Raw genomic sequence first — 24607 nt, forward strand, 5'->3', positions numbered from 1 at the left:
AAGAATAAAGAAAACTCAGTGGGCCAGCAAAGTGCAAGAGGTGATTTTGGCTGCTCGCTCAAAGAGGCCTCAAACGAGAAACCTCAACTAAGTAGGAAAGAGCTCCATAAAATAAAACTCAGAACTATTCCCTGATGAAAGAGGTATCACCAAAATACTATGGCAGAAATTTTCCTCAGTTTAAGGAGCAGCACAGATGTTCCTCCAACTGATGACTGTTGCAAACAGAGCAACAAGGTGAGCCGCGAAAGCTAATAAGAGAAACCAGAAAAATCTTACTTTCATGAACTTCATTACATCAGAGCAGAGATGGGCTTACATTAAAAAAAAAAAAAAAAAAAAACAGCATATAAACTGTGAGCCTCTATAGAATCCCCACACTGTCACTGTGAAGGAAGGAAGGATGTGGGGGGAGGGGGGGACTTGGGCACCACTGAGTGTTACCCCAACTCCAAATAAATTTAAAATAGTAGTCTTCATTCTTTAGAAACCCCCTGCTCCATTGACAAGCAGATATCAACTAGGTCGAGCAGGCTGAGAAGCACCAAGTAGGAGCTGCACAGCTCGTCAACCATCCGCTTGGAGACTGAGAAAAACACTGATCGGAGGAATCACTTGGAACTGTTTTCTTTCTTTGTCTACATCCTCTGATCAAAGGACACAACACCCACTTGTCTGGACAATAAGGAAATACAGCTAGGACATAATAATAATAATAAAAAAAAGCTAAACTACATTAGGTGTCCTTAAAAATAACATTTCACCTTATTATTTTTCCAAAAAAATGTACTCTCTCAGATTATCTGTAAAGAATGCATTTTAAAAGTTATATTTAAATCCTTCCCAAGATGGCCTGGGGTTGTAAGAGTCCAGACGCCGGCCATCTTAAAAATCTGACAAGGTTTAGGATCAGGTAAGGAAGTGGGGGGGGGGGGGGGGGGGGGGGGGAGGGGATTTTGAATATTCAATAAAATTGACTGGAAAATGAGGTTGGGAGGTAATGGGAGGGTTATCAACAAAAAAAGGATCATGTGTTAGTAAGTTATTGCTGTCAGATGTTTATTGTTTATTATTCTGTCAGGCTTGTTATGTAACCGTTTGATGTGTTTGCCTAGACTTGTTGTTTAGTTGTATGTTGTTGGGTTTTCTTTGATCCTGAATAAAAACCGTTAAACCTTAAAAGTTATATTTAAAAATACCTTTGAAACATGGAACATGATGACAGATAAGGACTCCAAGACTTATTTTGCCTGCCCTATTTTAGCTATTTACCTTTTTGTGGGCTCCTACTAAGGTGTACTAGTATTTTTAGCCACACTAATGCTAAAGACAGATTCCTATGGGTGTCTTTAGCGCACGCTAAAACAGGGCCCTAATTTTCCAATTATTTTTCCACAGCAGGGGAGTGTCTGGAAAACAAAGAGTTAGCTTAGCTACATTATTTTTATTTATTTTTGTTACATTTGTACCCCGCGCTTTCCCACTCATGGCAGGCTCAATGCGGCTTACATGGGGCAATAGAGGGTTAAGTGACTTGCCCAGAGTCACAAGGCGCTGCCTGTGCCTGAAGTGGAAATCGAACTCAGTTCCTCAGTTCCCCAGGACCAAAGTCCACCACCCTAACCACTAGGCCACTCCTCCACTCCATTACCACATGCTAACAGATTCATGCGTTAACCAATCACCTACAAAATAAGTGTCAGTGTTCACGAGCTAATTTTTGTTAATGGCTGTACACTAACAACATTAGTGCATGGCAATTAATTTGAAAATTAGCCATTTTCTTGCTATGCTTTTTCTGGCCTTAGCACTTGGGAAAGGCCCACGTTAAGAGAGCATAAATCCACTTTTTCCCGCAGTTAGAAAAAGGAGCCCTGTGTAAGGCAAAAATACTGACCACAGATTCTAGAACCAAAAACACAAGTATATTTAGTTACAAATGATATCTAGAATTAAAAATAACAAAAAATAAAAATCTAAACCAAAACCTGTGGCTGAACAGTTTTCATCAGTTGCCATTTAGTTCTGGCTTTCAGTATATGTCAATGAGGAAATAATGGAAAATCTCAGAATCTCCTCACAGATATAAAGGCACCATCCTATAAAAAGTTATCACCTACTTCAAACATGACAATACTATCATGAGGAATGCATGTAACACCATTTATATGTTGCCTTACTTTGTTGATTCTATCTTGTATGTGAATTTCAAAAAAACAACATAGCTCAACTTTTAACTTCTAGAGTAACTAAAATGCAACAGTAACTAGACAACCTGTTTAAGGACTAGTTTCACAAATGATAACTTTCACAGTTCTGAAAGTAGACAGACTAATAACATTCAGGGCAGTATCTCCAAACAGGACTAAGCATGATTTGCTCTTTCATACTTTCATAGAGACAACTACCTAAACCTTTATGCAAGGCTCTTGCTAACCCACAGCCCTCAAACAATTAAGTTTTCTTGGCTTCCACAGTTCATCTGTGTTGCAAACAATAGCAAAATATAACACTAATTTTCAATAGGTACCTTTACATCACTGCATCCTAAACCTAGGTGTTAGTAATGCAAATGCAAAAACAAGGGTGCCACCAGAAGCTGTTTTCCTTCAAGCTAGCCAAATTGAACTAAGACAGCCAAATGCTGATACTCATTCCCTTCCCTTCACACTTCCTGTCTGGAATATTCCCTACTACTTAATGCAACGTTCCACCTTTTGAATATAAATTTTACTGCAATATAATAAAACCATGAACACCATTCACAAGTCAATCGATTAGTCTATATGTTTTAATTTTGTTCCATGGATCAACTGTTAAACTTATTTTTTAAGGTTGAGTGGTTGAGCAATCATTTCTTGCCCAATTTAAACACAAAATTACTGCAAATAAGGCATTAAGGGTGTCTTTACATAATAGTGCATGTTATTTCAAGTAGAACCCATAGAAATAAAATGGGTCATATGGCAGATAGCATAGCATAAGCTAATCTTTAGTAAAAAAAAGAGTCCCAAGATTTGATTTTACAAATTACATTACAACTCCAAACTAGATCTACCTCTGTCCCTTAAACTAAAGGCACGCCTTCTCTTCCACATCTTACTCATCTCCCGAGACATCACAATTTTAAGGGTCAGCTCTGTAAGTGCACTGTATGCTTGAATGTCCCAACACTGTGCAAGATCTTTCACTGTATGCAGGCAGAGTTGGTTTTCCTTAATATTACCCTCAATCTTTTTCAAAAGTTGGTTGCTGTTCGCAATGCAATACTTAACTACGTATAGCCTCCCACCCTCCAAAAAAAAAAAAAATACATCCTCAATAGCAGGTGCACGTGTGAGCCCACCAACCTGCAACGAGAGGACTGAAGGCGTAAGTAGGTGAAGAACAGAAAAGTCTCTGGCCTCCCAGCAACAACTCGGTGATACTTCCCCTCTCCGTGTAAGAGCGCACGAGAGAAACAAATCTGTCGGGGGCAGGGAGAACTCAATCACGTGACAGCTCCTCCCCCCCCCCCCCCCCGACCCGCGTGCACACATCCAGACCCCTTCTCACCTTGGTGAACCGCCACATTGCAGCCGTGCCCGTCACAGTAAACCAAGGGGTTCTCGGCCCATCCTCTCTCGTCTGAGCAAACGCAGCAGCCTCCAATCATCTCCTTCATACTATCCGAGAACTCGTCCTCCACTGACACGCTCGGCTCGCCAGATACCATCTAAGGGTTAAACACAATTTATAAACAGAGTGGTTATGCGGCCTCCGCTTGTTTTCTTGCTCTTTGTTGCTCTCCTCTCCCTCCCTCCCTCCAGCGGCTTGTTTTCGGCCTCACTCAAGTCCCACATTTATTTAGGAACATGTCGGCAGCCTGCCCCCAGACTAGAACGCACGCAGCAACAGCACCTACGCGCTATCAGACAGGGAAGCAAGGGCCCGTGCGCATGCGCACTGTCCGAGCAACCAGGGAGACGTTGGGCATATTCTTTATTTGCCTTTCTCCGTGTCTCGCGCATTGCGACGTAGGAGCGAGCGAGCGAGCGCGCGGAGGCTCACGGTTAGAAAGGCGAAGGTGGGAGCAGAGTGAACTGTGGTGGAGCCCATTAAATTGCTGCAACAGCAGAAGGGAAAACATTAGGCACTGCTGCGAGCTGCGAGCTGCTTCGGAATGCTGCAGCTCAGTTCAAAGTAGAGCTGTGGGAAACAGGAGCATAATCTACCAGGGGCTGCCACTGCAGCAAAACGTGTATGCTGAAGCGCCAAAGCCTGTCGCCTCTTGTTTAACCTAGCTCAGGATACATTGTTTTAGGATATAGCTGAAACTCCACAAGCACGCAAGGAGAAAAGGAGTATGCATTTACACTCTTTTTATTCAGTTTCAGTACAGTGATGACAAGCGTCATAAATGCATAGAAGTCTACCTACTACTACTATTTAACATTTCTAGAGCGCTACAAAGTGTACGCAGCGCTGTACAAACACAGAAGAAAGACAGTCCCTGCTCAAAGAGCTTACAATCTAATAGACAAAAAGTAAAGCATTTAAATTTAAAATATTTAAGCAGTCAAGCACAAGAGAACAGTCACAGAAGGACAGAAGATGTTGAAGGGTGGTCAGTGTGATTAGGTGTAACTCTGGTTGGAGTAGTGGGAGAAGGTGATAGAAGAATAGAAATGGGTGAGGTAAAGTAATGAGTGGGTTGATAGGGAGGTTATATAAGACATGTCACTCTAGGGGTGGGTGGGTAGAGGGGTAGGGGTGGGTAGGTGCAGTAGTCTGTATCAGTAATTAATAATGTAGTAATATTTTTCACCTGTGAGATGATATGCCCAGCAGATAGTACGGGAGGGGGGGCTTTGACTTACACATTTGATTCTAGAGCTAGGTTTCGAGATATAAAGTCTTGTCCCATTCGTGATAGGAATGTAGATTCCCTCTAGATTTCCTAGGAAGGTATCGCCGTATATGAGATCATAAACAGGCTGTAAAACCTACAACTTACTGCCATAATGTTTCTTGTTTATTTGAGGCTTCATCCTTGGGTCTCTATTGTAATCTAACCACCAGCCCAAGGAAAGAAAAAAATAAGTAATTCAAAGCTATAAGTTTTCTAAGCTTCACAGACAGACCCTCGAGTTAGTTTGTGGGTAAGTAAAACAATTGGTGTACTTGCGTTACATGGTATAGAACATTCAAAAAAAGTTCAAGGTTTATTTCTTTATAACTAAAATATACAATTAAAAAAACTTTATTTCATAATTCAGATATTATAAGTATATTTTTCTCTTAAGCTGTGACTAGAAATATACAATATGCTGATCGGTATCTTGTGAAACCAGTCTTATGGGATTTTAACATGCTAACTAGAAACTTTAATGTTTATTTTCTACAAAATTGTTAATTTAGTATCTCTGAACTTTAGCACAGAACCAACCTAAATCTTTTTGGTGTTACAGTATCACCAGTATTTCATATTAAAACATTAACTCAACATGCATACATATACACATATTACGCATACTCAACCCACAATTCTCTAAAATAAGGTCCCTGCATATTAGAATGTAAATATTTTTCCAGTTTCCATTTTCATACATGATCAATTTGTTTCACACAGCTCAAACTGCAGCACACTGTAATAACCCATTTCTATTCAGACACCTAAAATGTAGTTTAAAATATGCAGTTAAGCCTTAATGCTATACATAATTTAATAATACATTAATTCTATTTTAATGCACTGTAGATAGAATTAATAGAAAATAACTGAAAGGGAGACTCATAATAACAACTTTAAAGCAATCAATGTCAACACTTAGATGGGTTTTCAGTAGTCCTGTGGTGGGATCTTTTTAAAGGTAAGCTCAAAAAGGAACATAGCAAAATAGGCTACAATGCAAAAGAAACAACATAAATCTATCTTTAGCAGGTAATGTACATTTTTATAACTAGTTTAATAATTTAAACACTTCAGAAATTAAATATTATATATGAAGACATTACAACAATTTTAATGTTATTAGAAAGAAGAGGCAGTTTCCAGTTTTTTAATGTATTTGTATTTTTATACTGTAACTATATTTATTTAATACATTTGTATCCCGCGCTTTCCCACTAAAAGCAGGTTCAATGCGGCTTACATAGTATTAGGTTATACAGAATATGATTTTACTAATCAGCTTATTTCTGTAGCCTAACTATATTCACATTGTTCTCGTATGTATATTTAGAAAACTGATTTAGTGAAAATATTGTCCAACAGCAAACTATTTTGTGACTGTTCTCTGTTACTTGAGCCCTTTTCCCTAATATTTGTTTTTCACATTTTGTACTCATTGGGAACATTTTTATAAGATATTTTGCCTTGGGCACAACATGAGAAGAATTTACTAAATAAAATCAATAGTGTCAAAGGGGTCCTTTTACTAAGGTGCACTAATGAATTTAGTGCATGCTAATGATTAGTGTGTGCTAAATTATAAAATGCCCATTATATTCCTATGGGTGTCATATTATTTAGCATGTGCTAATCATTAGCGCACATTAACCCCCTGTTTACTAAGCTGCGCAGCAATGCTGACACAGCCCATTCAAGTTAATGGGCTGTGTTGGCATTAGAGCACGGCAGCCGCTAGCACAGCTTAGTAAACGGGGGGGGGGGGGGGGTAAGTCTGTTAGCGCACCTTAGTAAGGACCCCAAAGTGCATTATACCAGACCCAGTTCAATATAGATATAGTGAGGTTGCCCTAACTGGAGAATAGTTTACTCTTAATGAATCCCACTATGTGGCAAGGTGTGTGGCACTATTATTTTTATGTTTTATTTGTTTTATTTATGTGCTAGTTTAATCAACTTTGATTATGTATGTTTTAGTTGTCACCTGCCAAAAAGTGTAGATCGTGTGGACTATATATATTTTTTTTTGCACCTTTTTATACTTATCAGAACATCAACATCTTTGAGCTTGAACAACTGTTTGATTTGTCTGTAAAACATTGTTTGGTATTCTTACACTGTCTCTTGTATTAGAATAGAATAAACTAGTCCAGGTTACAAAATCTGTACCCTTACCATCCAAGCAATGTATGTATCTTAACTCTTCTCTTAATTGAAATAAAGAAGTTGCTCTATGTATATTTAAAGTAACCACCAATTCACAGCAGATCATTCTTGCCAGGGAATTGAACTGAACTGAATCAAATCAGATATAAAGATGCTTATGCTTAAAAATGCTAAAACAAGAAAACCACAACAAAGCACCAGAATGGTCTTGGATAACCTTGTATTTAACAATTCACACTATCTATCCCCGAAACATTTTTTTTTAGTTATTTATTATCCACTTGGATTTTATATAAAGTAGATTGTATTCTAACATTTGAGCATATACACCTGCAAAATATTTTAAAACTAGATTGTTGACTGTAGTAGCATGTAGAGCAATTTTATTTATTTATTTCATTTATATATTAATTTATATTCTGCCAAAACACTTAGTAGATCACAATAAAACATCTATAAAAACCTTACACATATACAATAGATCCCTTTGCATTTTGTTATAATAAATCAGATGTGTTGTACCATCTGTTTGTATCCATTAAAACCACTTTTACAAACAGCTTCAATCAAAATGAATTTTGATCATGGCTAAAAGAATGTGCAACATCCTGGTGGACCAGAATGTGTTTCCTTAACTCTTTTTTTTTTTTACCTTGCAAATAGAATGTTTTCAATGGATATTGGCTTTGATCCAACAAATAGTTTCTAGTTATGCTCAATTATGAGACATGTAGCATACCCATGGAATCCATATTAAAAAAAAAAAGTTATTGCATGTATTAAATTGTCACTTGTGTACTGTATTCTTCAATCACTTTTTGCACATTATGAAAACATATTTTGCATACTGCTTGTATTTTAACATTTTAAATTATTTCACATTTCAGATTGATTTTTGGTTATAATGTAGAAATCATACAGGAATCTAGGTAAGATTGGTCATCTGTCTTGCATTTATTGATCACTAAAAATTTGCTATTTAGCTTAAAGGCATAGCTTATTTTCTTAGTGTTTTTAAACAACTAATTCAACTACATTTATTTATAAATAAAAATTACTTGGAATGAGTTTGCTTTGATTTATCTTTGCTATAATCTGATTTTTATTCAGTTGTGTGGTATTCTAAGGCCCATTTTACAGTCTGCAATGAACAAGCATTAATGGATGAAATAGCTTATTAACAGAGCTGTGCTGAATAGCATATTTTACTATTTGGCTGAATACGAATAATTAAAATTATTATTCAGCAGAATATAAATACCAAATACAGATAATGAGCACTGAGCTATAACATAAATAACAAAAGGGTCAACCTGAAATTAGAGATCAAGTGTTTATATCTGTAGGATTTAGCACAGTAGAGCCCCGGATTATTCGTATTCGAATTTAAATCACTATTTGGACAAATACGAATAATGTATTCGGGCCTGGATCGAATTGAATATGAATGTTTGGTACATCCCTAATTTTTACACACTGCATCAGTCATGAATAGTAGCACATAAAAAGTTGTGTTTTACTCTGAAAGACAATGGAGACACAATGAAATGCTATTTCCTTGAAACAAGGAACTGCTAACAAAAAAATCCTGTGGCATCATTTATTTTATATATAATTTTCTCAACACATTTCTCTTTCTTTCAAAAAGTGTAAGATTTTAAAGTTCTCATACAGTGCAAAAGATAATTATGTTTTAAGTGCTGTGAACAGAAAGGGTGAATAAATACAAAACTAATCATTTAGGAAAATGCTGGTTTCTTTTAGCATTCTTTAGAAGATAAATAGACTTTACCAACTCTGAGTTCACTGTTGAGCTTTTCTCCTTTTCTACAACAAGCTGATAGGAGGATTCTCGCATTTTAACATGTCTCTTATGCACACAGCAAGACATCTAAAAAGGGGACTCTGGTTTGTTTGAACATGCAAGTGGAATAACTTTTCAAGCTGTGATAATTCTGAAAAACATTTTCCCTAACAAAATGAAATGCCTATAGTTTAAACAAAAGAGCAGATACACATAATTCTACAGTTAATTCTTGGATATTAGCATATATTCAGATAAAATTTTATGAAATACTGTGTGAAATAGCATTGTACTGAAAGTTTAACCTTATTAGGAATTTAGAGGCTCTACAAGGAACCATGGTTTGATAACTATCCTTAACCCAATTAAATGCATTTCTTTTTCTTCTTGAAAGACGAGACTTAAAATTTGTATAACGTGATGCACTGACGAAGTGTGAATTTCAACAGTTACGGTCTGGGGATATCTTCTAAACACAGGATGCATTCACTCTATACCTATATCTTTGCAGAGGTTTCTTAGGTGAGCATGTAGGAGTTTTTGTTGTTGTTGTTGTTGTTGTTGTTTTTTATGTATACAACAGTATTAGTTTATGTATTTTACATTCTAGTGTACCAGTGTTGTAAGGTTTGGAGGCTGTAAGTACCTGCTTTGAAGACCTGAAATGGCACGCTTTAGGTTTTAAGAATTACATGTATGTCTGAAAGAAAAGGGTTAACTTAATGGTTTAGATAACTTAAAACCCCTTTTCACTTTGAAGAATATGGGCATATTAAAGAGAAAAGTCAAGTCTGATGACCATTGTGCAAGTTACAGCAAATTGCTCACCCTTGTGCTGTGTGAACCATATTGAACTGGTTTACCAGGGGCCATTTAGACGAAATAAACTGACATTTTAATGTGTATTCTTAAGAAGGGGCCAACCCTTCCAAATCCCAAAACACACGCCCAAGAATATGCTAATTAATTGTATTGTGTTTATAAAAGAGGGGAAGGGCAATAAGGGAGAAATTTTCAAGTAAAGATCTGTAGTGCATTACGCTACATTTGTTGCTAGTGAAATAAAAAAATACACATTTAGGGTTTTTTTTTTATATTTTTACCATTTTTAAATTAGTAACTTGGCAGTGCAAATGTCTGCAGTGACCCCAGGGACCCCATCTCTGGACCTTATCATTCTTGGGGAGGAAGACGCATAATACTGTGATCACTTGTTGTCAACCACCAGGGTTCTTAAAAATCTGGAATGTGGCCCACTTTATATAATTTGAGACTTTCTTCTCTGTTATTTAATTTGAAACACACTTTATTTTACTGTTTATGGTGGGGAATTGGAATTTTTTTTTTAAGAACTGAGGATATATTTAATCACACCAGCTTGTAACTTAGCATAGATCAGTGCATGTCTCTTTTTAAAAATTCTGACTTGGGTGAAGATTCTCTTCTTCTGACTGCTGAACAAACTATAAACTGATTTAATTAAATATTTTTTTTCCATTTAAATTGTGCAAGTAAAAGGTAAATAAATGCTTCTGGGTTTTGGCACTTTGTTATTTATGATTAATACAGGTTTTATTGTCAATTATAAAGTGACAGTACTTGTTAATTTTTAAGTAACATTTTTAAGAAGATTGCCTGAATTCATAAATAATTAGATGAGTGAGAAACTATTTACTAGAAGTTATGAGGTTTAAAAAACATCCTTTGGAAGATTTGTTTTGCTTTTTCACTAATTTGGATTACAAATATCCATCTTAATGATACAAATTTTTCAAGAACTGTATTAGAAGCTATGTTGTTTTATTTAATTATGTGTTATAAGTCCATCCTATTATCCTAAAATTACAGTACATTTACTTATTAACCCTATCCCAGTGTGTTCAGGCCTAAATCAATTTGTTGTTTTTTTTTCCCAAAACGTTGCAAACAAAATATTTTCAACCCTCAAACCTTCTTTTTCAAAAATGTTTTTTCTTCCAAATCAATAAAGAAAAAAATGGAGAAATATCTTTCTTTGCACAGCAAGAACAATTGAGACCATATGCAATATGGTTGTCCATCAACGAAGTTAACCCTTGTGCAAATAATTAAAACCATTAACTCCCTTTGTTCTATTTTCGGATGAAACAAAAGAATGAGTAATCTGCTCACTTCAAGGTTAATGTTTAAAGCATGCCAATTCAAATACAGAGCTTTGCAACGGGTTTTACTTCCTCCATTCTCACGTGCTCAAGAATGTTTCACCGGCTACTACAGCCATCCGCATCTGTTACTCTTAGAAAAAAAACACACTATATGTGTAAGGTAGTGCCTTCTGCTGATCTACGTTGTCCTAGACTGGAAAACCGGGGGGGGGGGGGGGGAATTAGGTGACAATGCTTAAACGAGCCCCTTTAAAGAGCGGCTGGCGCAAAACAAAAAAAGCGGCGCCAGCAGATGAACATGAAAACAATGGCAGTGCCCCGAAGAAAACGAGAACAAACTTGCACAGTTTCCTTCATTCACTCTGCCCCCACCCCCTCCCTGGCCAGACCTCCATCGGCTTTTAAGGTTTTAAACTTCGAGCTACGTAACCTCAAAACAAGTTACATAACGTCTCTCCTCTCTGATATATATACACACACTGGCTGAACGCGGCTTTGGCGCTCAGTAGTAGCTTCTGCAGGTTTTGGAAAGGTCTTGGTTTTTACATATCTAAATAAACAGATTGGCGCCCCGACGAATCTTTGCCCCTTCTAGGTGTGAGTACCCAAAATATCGTAGAAACTAAACCGCTTTCACTGTATCCGGGGGAGGGGAGGGCTCATTTTGCTCAGCACCCACAATCGTTTTGAAAAGGTGACTCCTGTGTTGCCCCGCCACCATTTTCTTTTGGTGGTTGTGTGGAAAAGAGGCAGTTATAGCCCAACAGAATCACGATGGCTGAGGTTAGCTCCCCCTCCCCCCCCCCCCCCCCCACCCGCCTTTAATAATTACACTCTCTTTTCGCTACCTTATATGTTTTTGTTCTGAAGTGTGTCTGTTGACCTGTATTATAGGAGGCGCATGATAATCGTATGCTCAGACCAGAAATCTGAACAAAATGTACAAAACATATTATCTCCACACATGCTTCATTATATTTAGCAAAATTAACATTACGTTTTCGTTTGCTCGCTGGAAACTTAATTTGTTTTAAGTCAAATGCATTCCGCCCCGTATGTTCATTCTTATAAATGCTCCAAACAAGATACTTTCCCTCTGGAAAATAACTTGCCAAGTATTCAACAGGCATTTGGTGCAACAACCCTAGCTGGCCATTTCTGAGAGTTTTTGTTTTGTTAGGATCTAATGTGAGCAACCTGGTTCTCCCGCACCCCATGCATGCGTGTTTTTGTTCAGGCCAGGAGCCTCTGGTGGATGCACACGGAGGCTTTGGGCAGGGGCCTGCAGACCCTTCAGCCTCGCGTATTTGCGAAACATTCGAAGGCTGTTTCCCGGGCGCAGCTAAGAAGGGAGGGGGGAGGGGCAGTAAAGCTCCCAGGCCCAGCTCGGATTAAGGGAGGCTCGAGCTCGGCACGAGCGCGCCTCACGCAGAGGATTGTGGGTAAAGGGGGCCGAGCTGCAAACTGAAAGCCGGAGGAAAGGGTGAAAGGTCAGCCGAGCAAGCCCAGCGCACAGTCCACGTGAATGAAAAGTAGCAACATTTCCCTAGTCCATTATCGCAGAGAAAGAGAGGAAAAAGGGGCGAGAGACTGGGGGGAGCTTCGCAGGGGCTGCTCGGTTGCATCTCCACCTTCTTTCTATTTTTTTCGGAAATGGAGACAAAAGTGCAGCTAATTATTTATTTTTTTTTTAATGATTCTCCCCTTCTCTGTTGTCTTTTTTTTTCCAGTACTGCATACAAGGATATAAACATAAACATGTGTTACTGTTAAAAAGGGCAGGTAGTATTGATACTTCTTTATTTTCAGGCATGTCAGGACTCCCTCAGTTCACTTGCAGACTTTAATGGGGTTTTTTCCTTTTCCCATCTTGCGCGCTGATTTTGATCTATTTCGTGTACAGCCTCGTGCTCCAAAAACACTGGCAATATTTTTTTACCTGCTGGCAAGTTTCAGCCTAACACCAAATATATTTCGGTTTAACACAATTGCTGGACAGTGTAAAAAAAATTTTTTTTAGAAGAACTGAGAGAACCATACTGAAAAAGTATCACTTGATTTTGTAGTAAAAACTACCACTGGCAAGTGATATTATTACAGTATCCTACAATTTCTTTCATAGATAAATGAAAAAGACACGTTTTTGACATGGAGATTGCTGCCACCGCCTAAAGTATATTAGCAGATAGTAAACGCCCGTAAACTTTAATCGATGCCGTACATAAATATTTAGAGGGTTTGCGCTATGCACTTAAAAAGATTGTTGGCCGCTGTGGCGCTGTGAATGATCCGTAAAAGCAAAGATGTATTTCTTTAAATTACGCGGCAACTTTCTTCTCCCTTTCTTTCCTTTAAATCGCTCTATTATCATATCGGTCTAACTAATCCTGAAGCTAAAGTCATTTTCTTTTCTTTTTTTTTTTTTACGACACACGGTTTAAGCGTTGGGAAAATATAAAAATAGATTCGAATGGAAGGAAGGATTCCCTTTGTTCTTTCATTGTTTCTTCTCAAACAACCGGATATAAGGACAAACTCTTACCTTCTCCTCTTTTTGCTCCAAAAAACAGACGCATCCATCAACGATTAAGTGCACGATCTAGCCTAGAAGTATCTAGAAATGTGGGGATGTCTTGTATTCCATGCTTCTTTTTTCTTTTGCAATCTGTCCTTTTATTAGTTTGGGATTAAATTGCCGAGCACGTTGTTGCAGGCTTGAGCCCCCCGCCTTGTGAATCGGTCACGTTTAGGACCCTCCAGGTCCATCCTAATTCTGCCAGTAGAATCGAGTGCATTGGAGGTCTGAACTTTCAAAAGGAAAGGGGCCTGCAACTGTTTAGCAAACTACTAGTAAATACATGAGGCTTTTTTTTTTTTTTTTTTTGTTAAATCACCATTTTGTGCTGGATGGGACCAGTTCACTTTGTTAAATACATTATATAATATCTCGTTTGGAAAATTTCTGAAATAAATTTCAAATCCGCATTAATTTTCTCTATAGAGACTGAGTTAAGCAGACATTTGTACATAGTATTTTCACCAAAATTAGCTTCCGTGTAGTGTTTGTAATTTCATCATGTAAAGGAAAAAAAAACATAGTTAATTGGGGGAGGGGCAGGAGCTTTGTAATATGAAGGTATACAGTAGTGTTTATTTTTAATATTCAAGTATAAATAAAGTTTATCATATTTTGCCCTAAAAATAACAGTTTCTGTGTTTTGTCTTCTTGTTTAACTTAAAGTGTACCAATCTACAAAACTATTTTTATGACTGGTGAGGTCCAGCCAACATTTATTATCCAGTGTTTAGTAACCCAAAACTGTTTTATTGTGCTTTATGATTAGATTTGTTGGTCCAATTAATAATTTAAAAGATTCCAATTACTTTTTAAAGAGGTTTATTTTATATGGCTAATAATATAGCCAAGATACAGTGCAGTGCATACTCACTCCCAGTTACTATTTGGGAGGGATGGTAAGGCGGTACTAATCGAAGAATAAAACCGGGTGCTAGAAAACTGTCTTTTTTTTTTCTTCTTGGTTCTGTTCTGTCCACAATCCCAACTCATGAAAGCTTCCAGGATCCTAGTTGAAGGTGAAGATGGGGTGGGGTGGGGGCAACCAGCTACATCTGTTCTCCTGAACAGAGGCCCTCTTTACTGCACGGCTCTAATCAGACTAAATTGGCCTGGGATTTGGCACTACAGTACAATTTACCTCTGATTGCTTTTACTGATTATTTCAAAAATAATCATAGAGGAAAATTGTGTGAGTTCCCGTGGATGTTTTCCTTTCTTACTTATTTTTTATATCATGTGTTTAGTCTCTTTTGGTCACAAGAAAACGTTGCAATAAGGCGGGACTGTATAAGGATGGAAAAGGGAAAAGTACGTTTCTATTACATAATTTCGTTCGAATTAAAAGATTCTCCAATTTAAGCATTTTTTAGTGTTTAGCATTTAGTCAGCATACATGAAAGGCATTGTTTTATCTCCACCATAATTACGGCATCTTTTAAACTGCCTGATAGCATTAGAGATAAGGGAATGTGCCTGTAGCTTCAGATTAAATCTCTCACTCTTTCCCCTCCCCCTTTCCTCTGTCTCTTCTTACTCGCTTTCTCCCCTGGTCATCAGAATCCCCGCAGTCTTTGGAGATGTGAAAAGCCGGAAGATTGTGGCCTGGACACTATATAAACGCCATGAAGATTATTTTTTTACCACATTGCTCAATTAATACAATCTTTAGCCTTCCGATGTTGTATATTTGTAGTTATCTTGTAGTTTACAAAATAATTTTTACTCAAGTATTGAATATGAATCTGTATATCAGTACCTGTGTGCAACAGCAACAACAACAACAACAAAAAAAAAGTCTTATTCACCAGGGTTTTTTTGTTTTGTTGGTGCACCATTGTCTGTTTAAAAAATGCACACTTTTAGGGCCCTTTCAGGACAAAGCCTCACCAAATCCCTTTTACGTCCAAGGATTTGCAAATTTAGAAAGGCTGCATTGAATTCAAGATGGGTCAAGGGGCAAAAAAAGGGTAGAAGGTCATTGCATTTTGATTATGGGTCAGTAGACAACATGGCATGTAGTATGTGTCCACAAACTCCAGATAAAAACTGTATTTTGAAACAACCAGGAATTCACAGATATCTTCTTATTTCGTATAGATGTTTGAATTGTTCTGATTCTTCAGCTAGTAAATTAAGTTTATAAAGCAACAGTTAAACTAAATAGGTAACTGAATGCTAATAGTGGCTTTGTTTACAAAGAAGCAACATACAAAGCATGATATTGTGCAAGAAACTGTTGTATTTTTTGCCTGTCACTGAGATTTTAACTGTCTTTATGCTCTGGTGCAAATTAAATATATTATTTTTGGGCACATTGTTATCTATGACATAAGTATAGGTTAGGGCAGAAATAACATTTTTTAATTCTCTGAAACTATTACTTTTATAGCACTGGAATCTGTGGTGTCCTCTTGTATTCTCTGTGTCCACTTGAAACACAATGTGGAGGGTGGATAAAAAGAAAGGAATTTGTACAGGGAAAATATTATTCCTCATTAAAATTATTCACTATATGGGACATCTAATTGCAAATTCCACTGTTTTTTTTTTTTTTCCTGTTCCTTAGCACTTCCATTTATGCAGAAATTGCAATGTGAAAATAAACATGTCTACTTGCATTTTTTCCTGTGGATTTTTTTAAATGATTTTCTCTATTAGTTAACTGCTGCTGCATTTCCCAATTAAATATTTTGTCCTTGAGTTCTTAACAAAAAGAACCAAACTAAATCAGAAGTGCACATGGATATAAAATTAAATAACATTAACATACATCGAAACGATACCAACAAAAGTATACTTTTATGGTCTATTTTTATATAGTTGTACAATCTTGCAAACATTCCAGATGTTTCTTTAAAATACAGTTGCTGGGGTTTTTTTCCCCCTAGACTAAAAATTGTGAGCTTGGCTAAATCAGTACTATGGCACCTTAGTAAAGTCAGTGTATATTAGCTTTAGTTTTAACAAGTTCTTTCTTATCCTTTGGTCCATTAGCTTTGTTTTCACAACTGAACCCACTTCTCTGTGTATGGCAGGAGGTAACTTGTCATTCCACTCCAGGTGAAAAGGAACACAATTTTTTATATAGGCAATACACTTTTTATATCCACACTTTTTGATTAAAAAAAAAAATGAGAGATACCAATAGAGATGTTATTAGAAAGGAAATGCATGAAAATCTTACATCTTCTACACCAGCTGGGCATCTCTGATTATAAACGAGGTTGACACGCTCAACATATTTACCAAAGGAACTGATTTGCTGTTGGAAGATAACACTTTCTACATCAGTATTTGCACACAGCACACACAAAGTAAGCAAGTTATTGCATAGCTTTCACCACTATTGATAACGAACACCTTCAATTTTATTTCTGATTCCTTTCGCCAGCATTCACATTAATAATCTGTGCCATAAATGTTGGTAGCTATTGATCGAAATCCCCTGTGTGTATGCAAAGCCATCTTTAAGTCCCTGCCTTTCATGTGTGTGTATGTGCAGGGCCTCAGCCAGTCTCTTTTTTTAAATCGGGCTCGACCCCCAATGCGCTGCAAAAGACTCAGGATACAGGACGTGTGCTGATGGGCAAGACAGATCTGCCTGTCAAAGACTACCCCCCAAATGATGGGCAGATTGGAAGAACAAAAGAATGCGCTGGTTGACGTGGAGAAAAGCAGTGTGTGTGTGTGTGTGTGTGTATAGAAATAATACATACATATATCCCATATATTTATAAATATAAAATACGGATTTGTATACCTGCACCAGTACACACGCTATTGCATAACATGTATTTGTCATCTCTTGGCCTGTACTGATTTCAAAATATGTGTGCTATTCTTTTAAGCATTTAATATAATGATATATTTAGAACAAATATATTAAATCATCAGGTTAAGGTATAGTGGAAAAGGATGAACCTAATTCTGAAGTCTGAACGCCATAAATTGAGAAGAAACTTAACTGGTGTAATAGATTTTGCTACAGGAGACAGGATTAAATGTCCTCTGGAAAAGTTCCTATGAATTTGATGGATCCTTTATTGTTTCTTTACAATATTAACCCTATCAGGGGGAAACAGCTATAGCAGTAGTGCACATGAAAATTAAAAAAAAAAAAAAATATATATATATATATATACACTTTATAGGAAAGCACAGACTAGTTGGAATTGATTTGTGCATAAACATCTGCTTAGTTGGTAAACTTTGATTTTCACTCCAGCATAACACATATCTTATGCAAATTAAAGACTGAAATGTGTATACAGCTAATGGATAGAAAGGTAGAAAGGAGAGCCCCGCTTGTTGGTAGTACATTTTCAGGACAAAAAACAACAGAATTTTCACCAGATTGTTCACTGGTTTCTCTTCCCTCATGGGTACAAATACAGTTGTGGTTCTGATTTTATTGTTTGGTACTGCTGTTTATAAGAAACAGAACAACAACAAAACAAAAGAGGCATAGGTTAAGAAAGTTGGAAGAAAGACAATTTACATCTGCAGAGTGGAACAGTCTGTAGAGGTGACTTGGAAAACGTTAGCCTCCTAAATTGTAGGCTGTGGAAACAAATGTTCAGAACCCATAAGTGCATTTTTGTTATTTAATGATCTCTGCACAAGTCACAATAGAGTGATATATGGCATGCAGTTCTTTGTACAGCCTGTTTTCCTCTGCCCAAAACAACAAAAATAATAATAAAGAAAATCAGCATGTTTTAACATAGGATACTCCTTCAAAATACTTGAAACTTCAAACTGAAAGATATGTTCGTTCATTGAAGAGATAATACTGACTCACTGTTCTAATCCCAATTGGATTCAGGCTTCAGGTGTAATTTTTGCATGACTTTTAGTTTCTGAGCAGATCAAAGGTGACAACTATATATTTTTGTTAGTAGAACATGCTCTGAACCAAAAGGCAAAATACAATTTTAAAGTACGAAAGGAGACATTTTTGTCAACTTTTATATGAGCGTGAATTATATTATGGGGGAGGGGCGTTATTATGTACATTCTAATGTAAATCAAAATATTTTACTTTTAATGTGGCTCCTGGGGAAAGATTTTAATGAAGAAAGAAATCTAAAAAGACTATATAGGTATGATCTATGGTGAACCTGTACAGCTGAAGCAGCTTACTGCAATATTTGACTTTATAGACCAACGCATATTCTACGTAAAGCCTCTAGAACCAGCTCGGATCTTGTGACTTTCCATTCTCTGCTGGAAGCAATCAGCACACTGGGATCCTGACGTCTGATGCGATGGACTATATGTGGGGGGACCAAAGGAGAGAGCAGCAGCTTTTCACTAAGCACGCTTCAATTTCAAAAATATGTGTCTACGACTCGGTCTGTGCTGTGACTGGTAATCAAACGAACCCACGTTAAAACAGAGAAATTCGACCGGATTGGTGTGCTTATGATCGGGCTCTAATCTTTGAGGAACCCAGAGACAGCGAAATGGAACCACTGAATCTAAAATGAGATAATGTATTGGAAGAAAAAAAAAAAAAGTAAAGGAAATAACAAAACTGTAAGTCTATCCTGTTTTATCAAATGCTTTAACTTGGAACTGCACAAGACAAACCTCTGATAGTCTTTCTATTTACAATGAGTAATTTTTCACATAGAGTTTAAGAATCATCTACATATAGAAAAAAAAACATGTTATGTGTGTTTGTAGAAAACGTAACACATGACCGTTGAATCTCTGTAATACTCAATATTAACGTGCCTCCCCCCACCCCCAATGTCGGTTTATTTCAGTAGAGAAAAGCAGATAAATTCCTCTTCTCTGACTGAATGTCTGAGTCCTGGGTAGAGTTTAGCTCGGAGAGTTTTATAGAAAGATTTATATATTAACTGCATTATTTACTTTGGGTGAGGAGGGGAGGTGGCAGTATAAGGGTATGCTAATTAGCAGGAGATTTTTTTTTGGTTGGGGGGGGGGCAAGGGGTGGAATATCAATTTTTATTGCATCACCTGTCAGGAGTGTCCAATCAGCGCTGGCTTTAGGAGAATTAATTGATGAAGGTGTCTCCGGACGAGCTCACTTTACTCTGTCATTTTATTTGTAGCTAAAGCAGCGGCGGGAATAGCAGCTGCTTTTCCTTTTTCTCTTTCTCCCTCACATTCCTTTATTCTAGTGCACAAATGGAGAATCAGAGAAATAAAGAGCACAGGTACTGATATTGCACAGCAACTATAGGAACACGCTTGCAAACTGGATTTATTCTTATTTATATAATATTCATATCTATCTATCTGCACATATATATATATGTTCAAACTTTATTTCTTCTCCTGCCTGAAATCTGGCATTGCATTAAACAGTCTTTTGTTATTTTATTAGCAGGATGCCTTGAGACATACAGCATCTGGCGCATATATATATCTCTCTCTATATATATATATATTGTTCGCTGCAAATGGGAATAATTTAATACACGAAAGGGAGAGATGGAGTCGGGTTTTGAAGAGGTGGACGGCGTAAAGCTCGGGTATCTCATTATTAAAGGAAAGCAAATGTTTGCACTTTCGCAGGTCTTTACCGATCTACTGAAAAATATCCCGAGGACTACAGTTCACAAACGCATGGATCATTTACAAGTGAAAAAGCACCACTGCGACCTGGAGGAGCTGAGGAAACTGAAAGCCATCAACTCAATTGCTTTTCATGCAGCCAAATGCACGCTGATTTCTAGAGAAGACGTGGAAGCGCTCTATACATCTTGCAAAACTGAACGAGTTCTTAAAACAAAAAGGAGGAAAACCAGTCGGGGCTTGCCAACAAAAGAGCTGCAAGAGGAGTACCCATCCACCGACCCTTACTCCCGATTTTGGAAGGAGAACAAACTTTGGCTTGGTTTGAATGAAGCTGCTCAGCCTTCGCCAATCAAGAGCAAAGCTTCGGAAACGAGCTTGCGACCGGCGTCTAATCTACCTCATTTTTTATGTAAATACGCTGATCACAGCTGTCCGGAAATAGCTCGATCACCTTGCAAAAGCCCCATAAACTATGAAACTGTTCAGATCTCCAGCAATTATGTAGCATTTCACTCCGATCCTCGCTATTTTCGGAGCTTGCTTTGCAAGAAAAACCCTCCTTGCTATTACGAATCCGCCATTGCTCAGCCTAAGTTAGCCAGCCCCGTTGGGCTGACTTACAGATACAAAAGGAAAAGATCATGTGAGGGCACAGAGAAGGACTGCTTCCAAGCGAGTAGTGCCAGGCGACTTCTGCTTGTCCCCAAGTCCTACAAAGGAGCTGCTGCCACTTGCCTGGAGCGACTCCACGTTGTAAATGGATTTTGCAGCCAACATCAGGGAACTTTACAGGAGAACTGCAGCAGTGACTCGGAGTCCAGCTCCTTTTCGGATTATGTCGGCAACGATTCGGATTTTGGCTCCAGCCTGTCTAGCAGCAGCAACTCGGCGTCATCCGACGAAGAGGAGGAGGAAGATGAGGAGGAGGAGGAGGAAGGCAGCCTCTCGGACTCCAGCGACCTCAGCTCGGAGGAAGAAAGCACCTCGGACTCCTCCAGCTCCGGCTCCAGCCAAGTGTCGGTGGAGAGCATTCGCTTCCGAAGGACTGGTTTCTCCAGCCTGGCCAGCAAACCTCCCCTGATGGCCCAGGCTAACTTTTTGTACCATTTCCCGACCAAATCCACCAGCTTAGAAGCCAGCAGGCTGGAGGAGAATCCAAGTGCTCTCTGTGAGATAAAGTGTGAATTTCCAGAGGACAGAAACAACCAAACCTGGCCATCCAAACCACTCACTGTCTGCTACTCCCCTAGTCCTGGAAGTTGTTTTGCTGAGATAAGAAACGATAGGGTATCTGAGATTGCATTCCCACACTTTGAATTTTCAAACCATGTAAAGAGAACTGACTTAAAAACTAATAAGTGTGTTTCAGAGGGGGCCTGTTCATCTAGCCAAAATAAAAGCAATGAATTTCCACAACAAAGAATACTCAGAGAGGCAGAGAAATGCCTTCAAGCAGCTATTACCTACTGTGCAGAAAACAATACAGTAGCTTCTGATTCCTTAAACAGTGATCTTTTCCCAGACAAAAATCTCGAAAAAGGTTTCCAAATCTCCCATTGTGCGAAATTCTCTCCGGATTTATCTGGAGGTGAGCTGGGCGCTACAGCCGAGAATCAATGCCCGGTTCTACCGTTTGTACACAACATCAAAATTAAAATCGAGGACAGTAGTGCCAGTGAAGAATATGAGCCTGAAGCCACAATGAATAAGCTAAACTTTGAGTGCAATGTTGCTAAGGACGAGTTCTGTGTTGACGAGACTAGGGGGGAAGCAGAGGAGGCTTTGCAACCAGTCAAGGAAGACTCATCATGCACTGAAAAAGAAACCACTTCCTTGAATGTGCTGACTCAGACTCGGTTCCTTCCGTGCACTTTAAGTACTCCAAAATCGGAGGATGGAGAGTATAAATTTGGTGCCAGGGTAAGGAAAAATTACAGGACATTGGTGCTGGGCAAAAGGCCTGTTTTGCAGACGCCCCCTGTCAAACCAAATCTGAAATCGGCCAGAAGCCCACGTCCCGCAGGCAAAGCCGAGACACATGAAGGACCGCTGGATGATTTTACAGTTACTAACAGGCGCAAAAGGGTAGCCAGCAATGTAGCGGCGGCAGTGAAAAGGCCATTTAATTTCATGGCGAATTTTCCCTGTCCACCATCGCTAATTATTGGCAATGATGGGGATTTGTTTCCAGCTTATTCCTTGAACACTACAAAGGATTCACAACTGCCTCACAAGGCCCATCCGATCTGGAAATGGCAGCTGGGCGGTTCCGCAATACCTCTTCCACCGAGTCACAAATTCAGGAAGTTTCATTCATAACATCTTTTGGATACTCGTTATTGTTTGAACCACACCATCTTCTGTCCCTGTTCGGACTCTAAGGATAGTTATAAAACCTCATTATTGGATGGATTACTGCTACCCTGAGCTGTGATCAAGTGCTATGTGAAGTAAAGATGGGATAAATATGTTCCTTTACAGTATGGAAATTATTTTAGTTACATTCCACAAACTACTTAAAGCTAAGGACTCAAGTAAAACTCGTGTTTTGTTTTGGTTTTTGTTTTGTTTTTTTTTTTTTTAATTGGAAAGCTGGAACACTTTATTGTTTAAATGCTAATGATGCACCCGGTACCTCAACTCAACTACTACAAATAAGTGTGAATAACAAGTATATTAGAATGAGCCATTAAATTTATGCACTAGATTTGGAAAATGGAAGTCTAACTGTTAATTCAGTTAAAGTCTCTTAATTTGACTTTATGGTCGCACATTAGGATTCACCATGATTATATCTCTCTACTTTCCTGGGGAATACAGTTTTCGTGTGTGTGTGGGTTTTTTTTTTAATAAGAGTTCTTGCACTTATTCGTTTTCAATATTTGCATAAGGTAGGGGATTTGGGTACAACTCGATCACTGAAAACGCTGCCTCATCTAAAATAAGTAAATACATCTGCAATTGTATTTTTGTTACACGCTGTCTTTTTACACGCACAGTCAGTTCTTTACATTTGAAAGCCTTTCGTTGTACCCAAAGGTCTTGATATAAGGTTATAATTACTCACCAATACCACAGTTAAGATGTGGTCTAGGCATGTCCTTTGCAGACTTGAAAAAACAAGACAATATTTGCATGCATAGTACTACAGTCTATGCTCCAGTTCCTCACATTCTGTGGAGGAAATAAGAAAGCAGTACATACTAGACAAGGCAAAATGAGACGCCATATGTGAAAAAAAAAAATCCACATATGAAGGATAGAATTCAGACATTAAAGTCGTCTTATCCTTCACTGTTTTCAGTAATCTTTATACTTGAGTCGGTTGTTGTTGTTTTTTTTTTTTTAATCCCACTATGTATGTGTAGCAGGAGCATTTATTACTGCACGTGACAATCAGAGGCAATTATAGATACTTGCACTTAAAACTGAAATAGTGAAAACATTCAGACGTCTGGAGTCGTTCCTCAGAAAGACATTCTGTATTGTGATGTTAGAAGCAGTAAATCAAAACTATGGAAAATTGCACTGTTGAAAAGCATGCTCTAGCTTTATTTTCAATTAAAACACTTTTTCCAATCGTTGATTCAGTACATTCAGACTTATTCCAGGTTTCATTCATTTAAATTTTAAATCAATGATTTCTTTACTATATGGAGTTAACATTGACAACATGCACACAAAGGGTTAACGTTTTTCCATTCAACTGTGATAAGACCATTGGGGAAGAGTTTTTACCTATACCATTTCCTTTGGAAAACTTTGCAAAATTACCATAATAAAGCTGTACCAAAACACCTCTGTTTGGAGAAAATAAGTTGTGGTTATGGCTAATATTTCAGTTCCCCTGGTGAGTTTGGTTCTAACTGCTGGTGCAATTCAGTCTCAAACATTTTTATTTATACTAAGTTAAAGCTAAGTGATTTGGATTGTGTATCGATCAATGGTTGGACAATGTCTCCTCATAAATCACACAACTAGCGATGAAATGTTAACTGTGTGTGTGAATCACAGTAAACCTTTTTTTTTTTTTTTTGGATGAAGATGCACTACCTGTTTTAACATTCTTTGTAATCTTGGCCCTTGAGCTGCTAGGCTTTAATTCAAAATTTTAGTTATACACTGGCTGATTTAACTTCTGGTTACAATAGGCCTTAGTATTGTTCAGAAGCCATTATATAATGATATTAGTAGGAGGAATATATCTGGTCAATGAAGAAATATTTTTCAGTACACTTTTTCCTTTATGTCCATTCTACACATTGTATGCCCCAAGGGTGCTGTTTCCAAATGTATTTTGTGTCATTCTGGTCTGTAAACCGTTCCCTCCCATAAAATACATGAGAATTAATATAGCTTGCTTTATTGTAAGTAATACACTTTTAAAAATGTACTAGTAGGTAAACATTTTCAGGATGTTTAAAGGGACATCAGGAATCACAGGCTTATGTCCAGAGACTTGCACCCATTTA

General features: G+C 37.8%; 2 protein-coding genes across 2 annotated transcripts in view; one reads left to right on the forward strand and one right to left on the reverse strand.

The window, feature by feature from the left end:
• MLLT10 (MLLT10 histone lysine methyltransferase DOT1L cofactor) overlaps nt 1-3937 on the reverse strand; it is a 763568-nt gene extending 759631 nt beyond the window's left edge. Inside the window, exons 1-2 of the mRNA XM_030199437.1 lie at nt 3905-3937; nt 3556-3715 (exon numbers count right to left, since the gene is read on the reverse strand). Of these exons, the coding sequence (XP_030055297.1) occupies nt 3556-3715 (160 nt within the window). The 5' untranslated portion in view covers nt 3905-3937. The remainder of the gene's footprint in view (nt 1-3555; nt 3716-3904) is intronic.
• A 16111-nt stretch (nt 3938-20048) lies between these two features.
• SKIDA1 (SKI/DACH domain containing 1) lies at nt 20049-23668 on the forward strand. The gene has a single exon (XM_030189921.1). It carries the CDS (start codon nt 20049-20051, stop codon nt 22452-22454), a length of 2406 nt encoding a protein of 801 aa, XP_030045781.1. The 3' UTR covers nt 22455-23668.
• The last annotated feature ends 939 nt before the right edge of the window (nt 23669-24607 follow it).

This window comes from Microcaecilia unicolor, chromosome 1 (genome assembly GCF_901765095.1).
Source record: "Microcaecilia unicolor chromosome 1, aMicUni1.1, whole genome shotgun sequence".
NCBI lineage: Eukaryota > Metazoa > Chordata > Amphibia > Gymnophiona > Siphonopidae > Microcaecilia > Microcaecilia unicolor.

Excerpts from the sequence above, each read along its gene's own strand:
- SKIDA1 (XM_030189921.1), top strand. The coding sequence starts at position 20,049 with ATGGAGTCGGGTTTTGAAGAGGTGGACGGCGTAAAGCTCGGGTATCTC.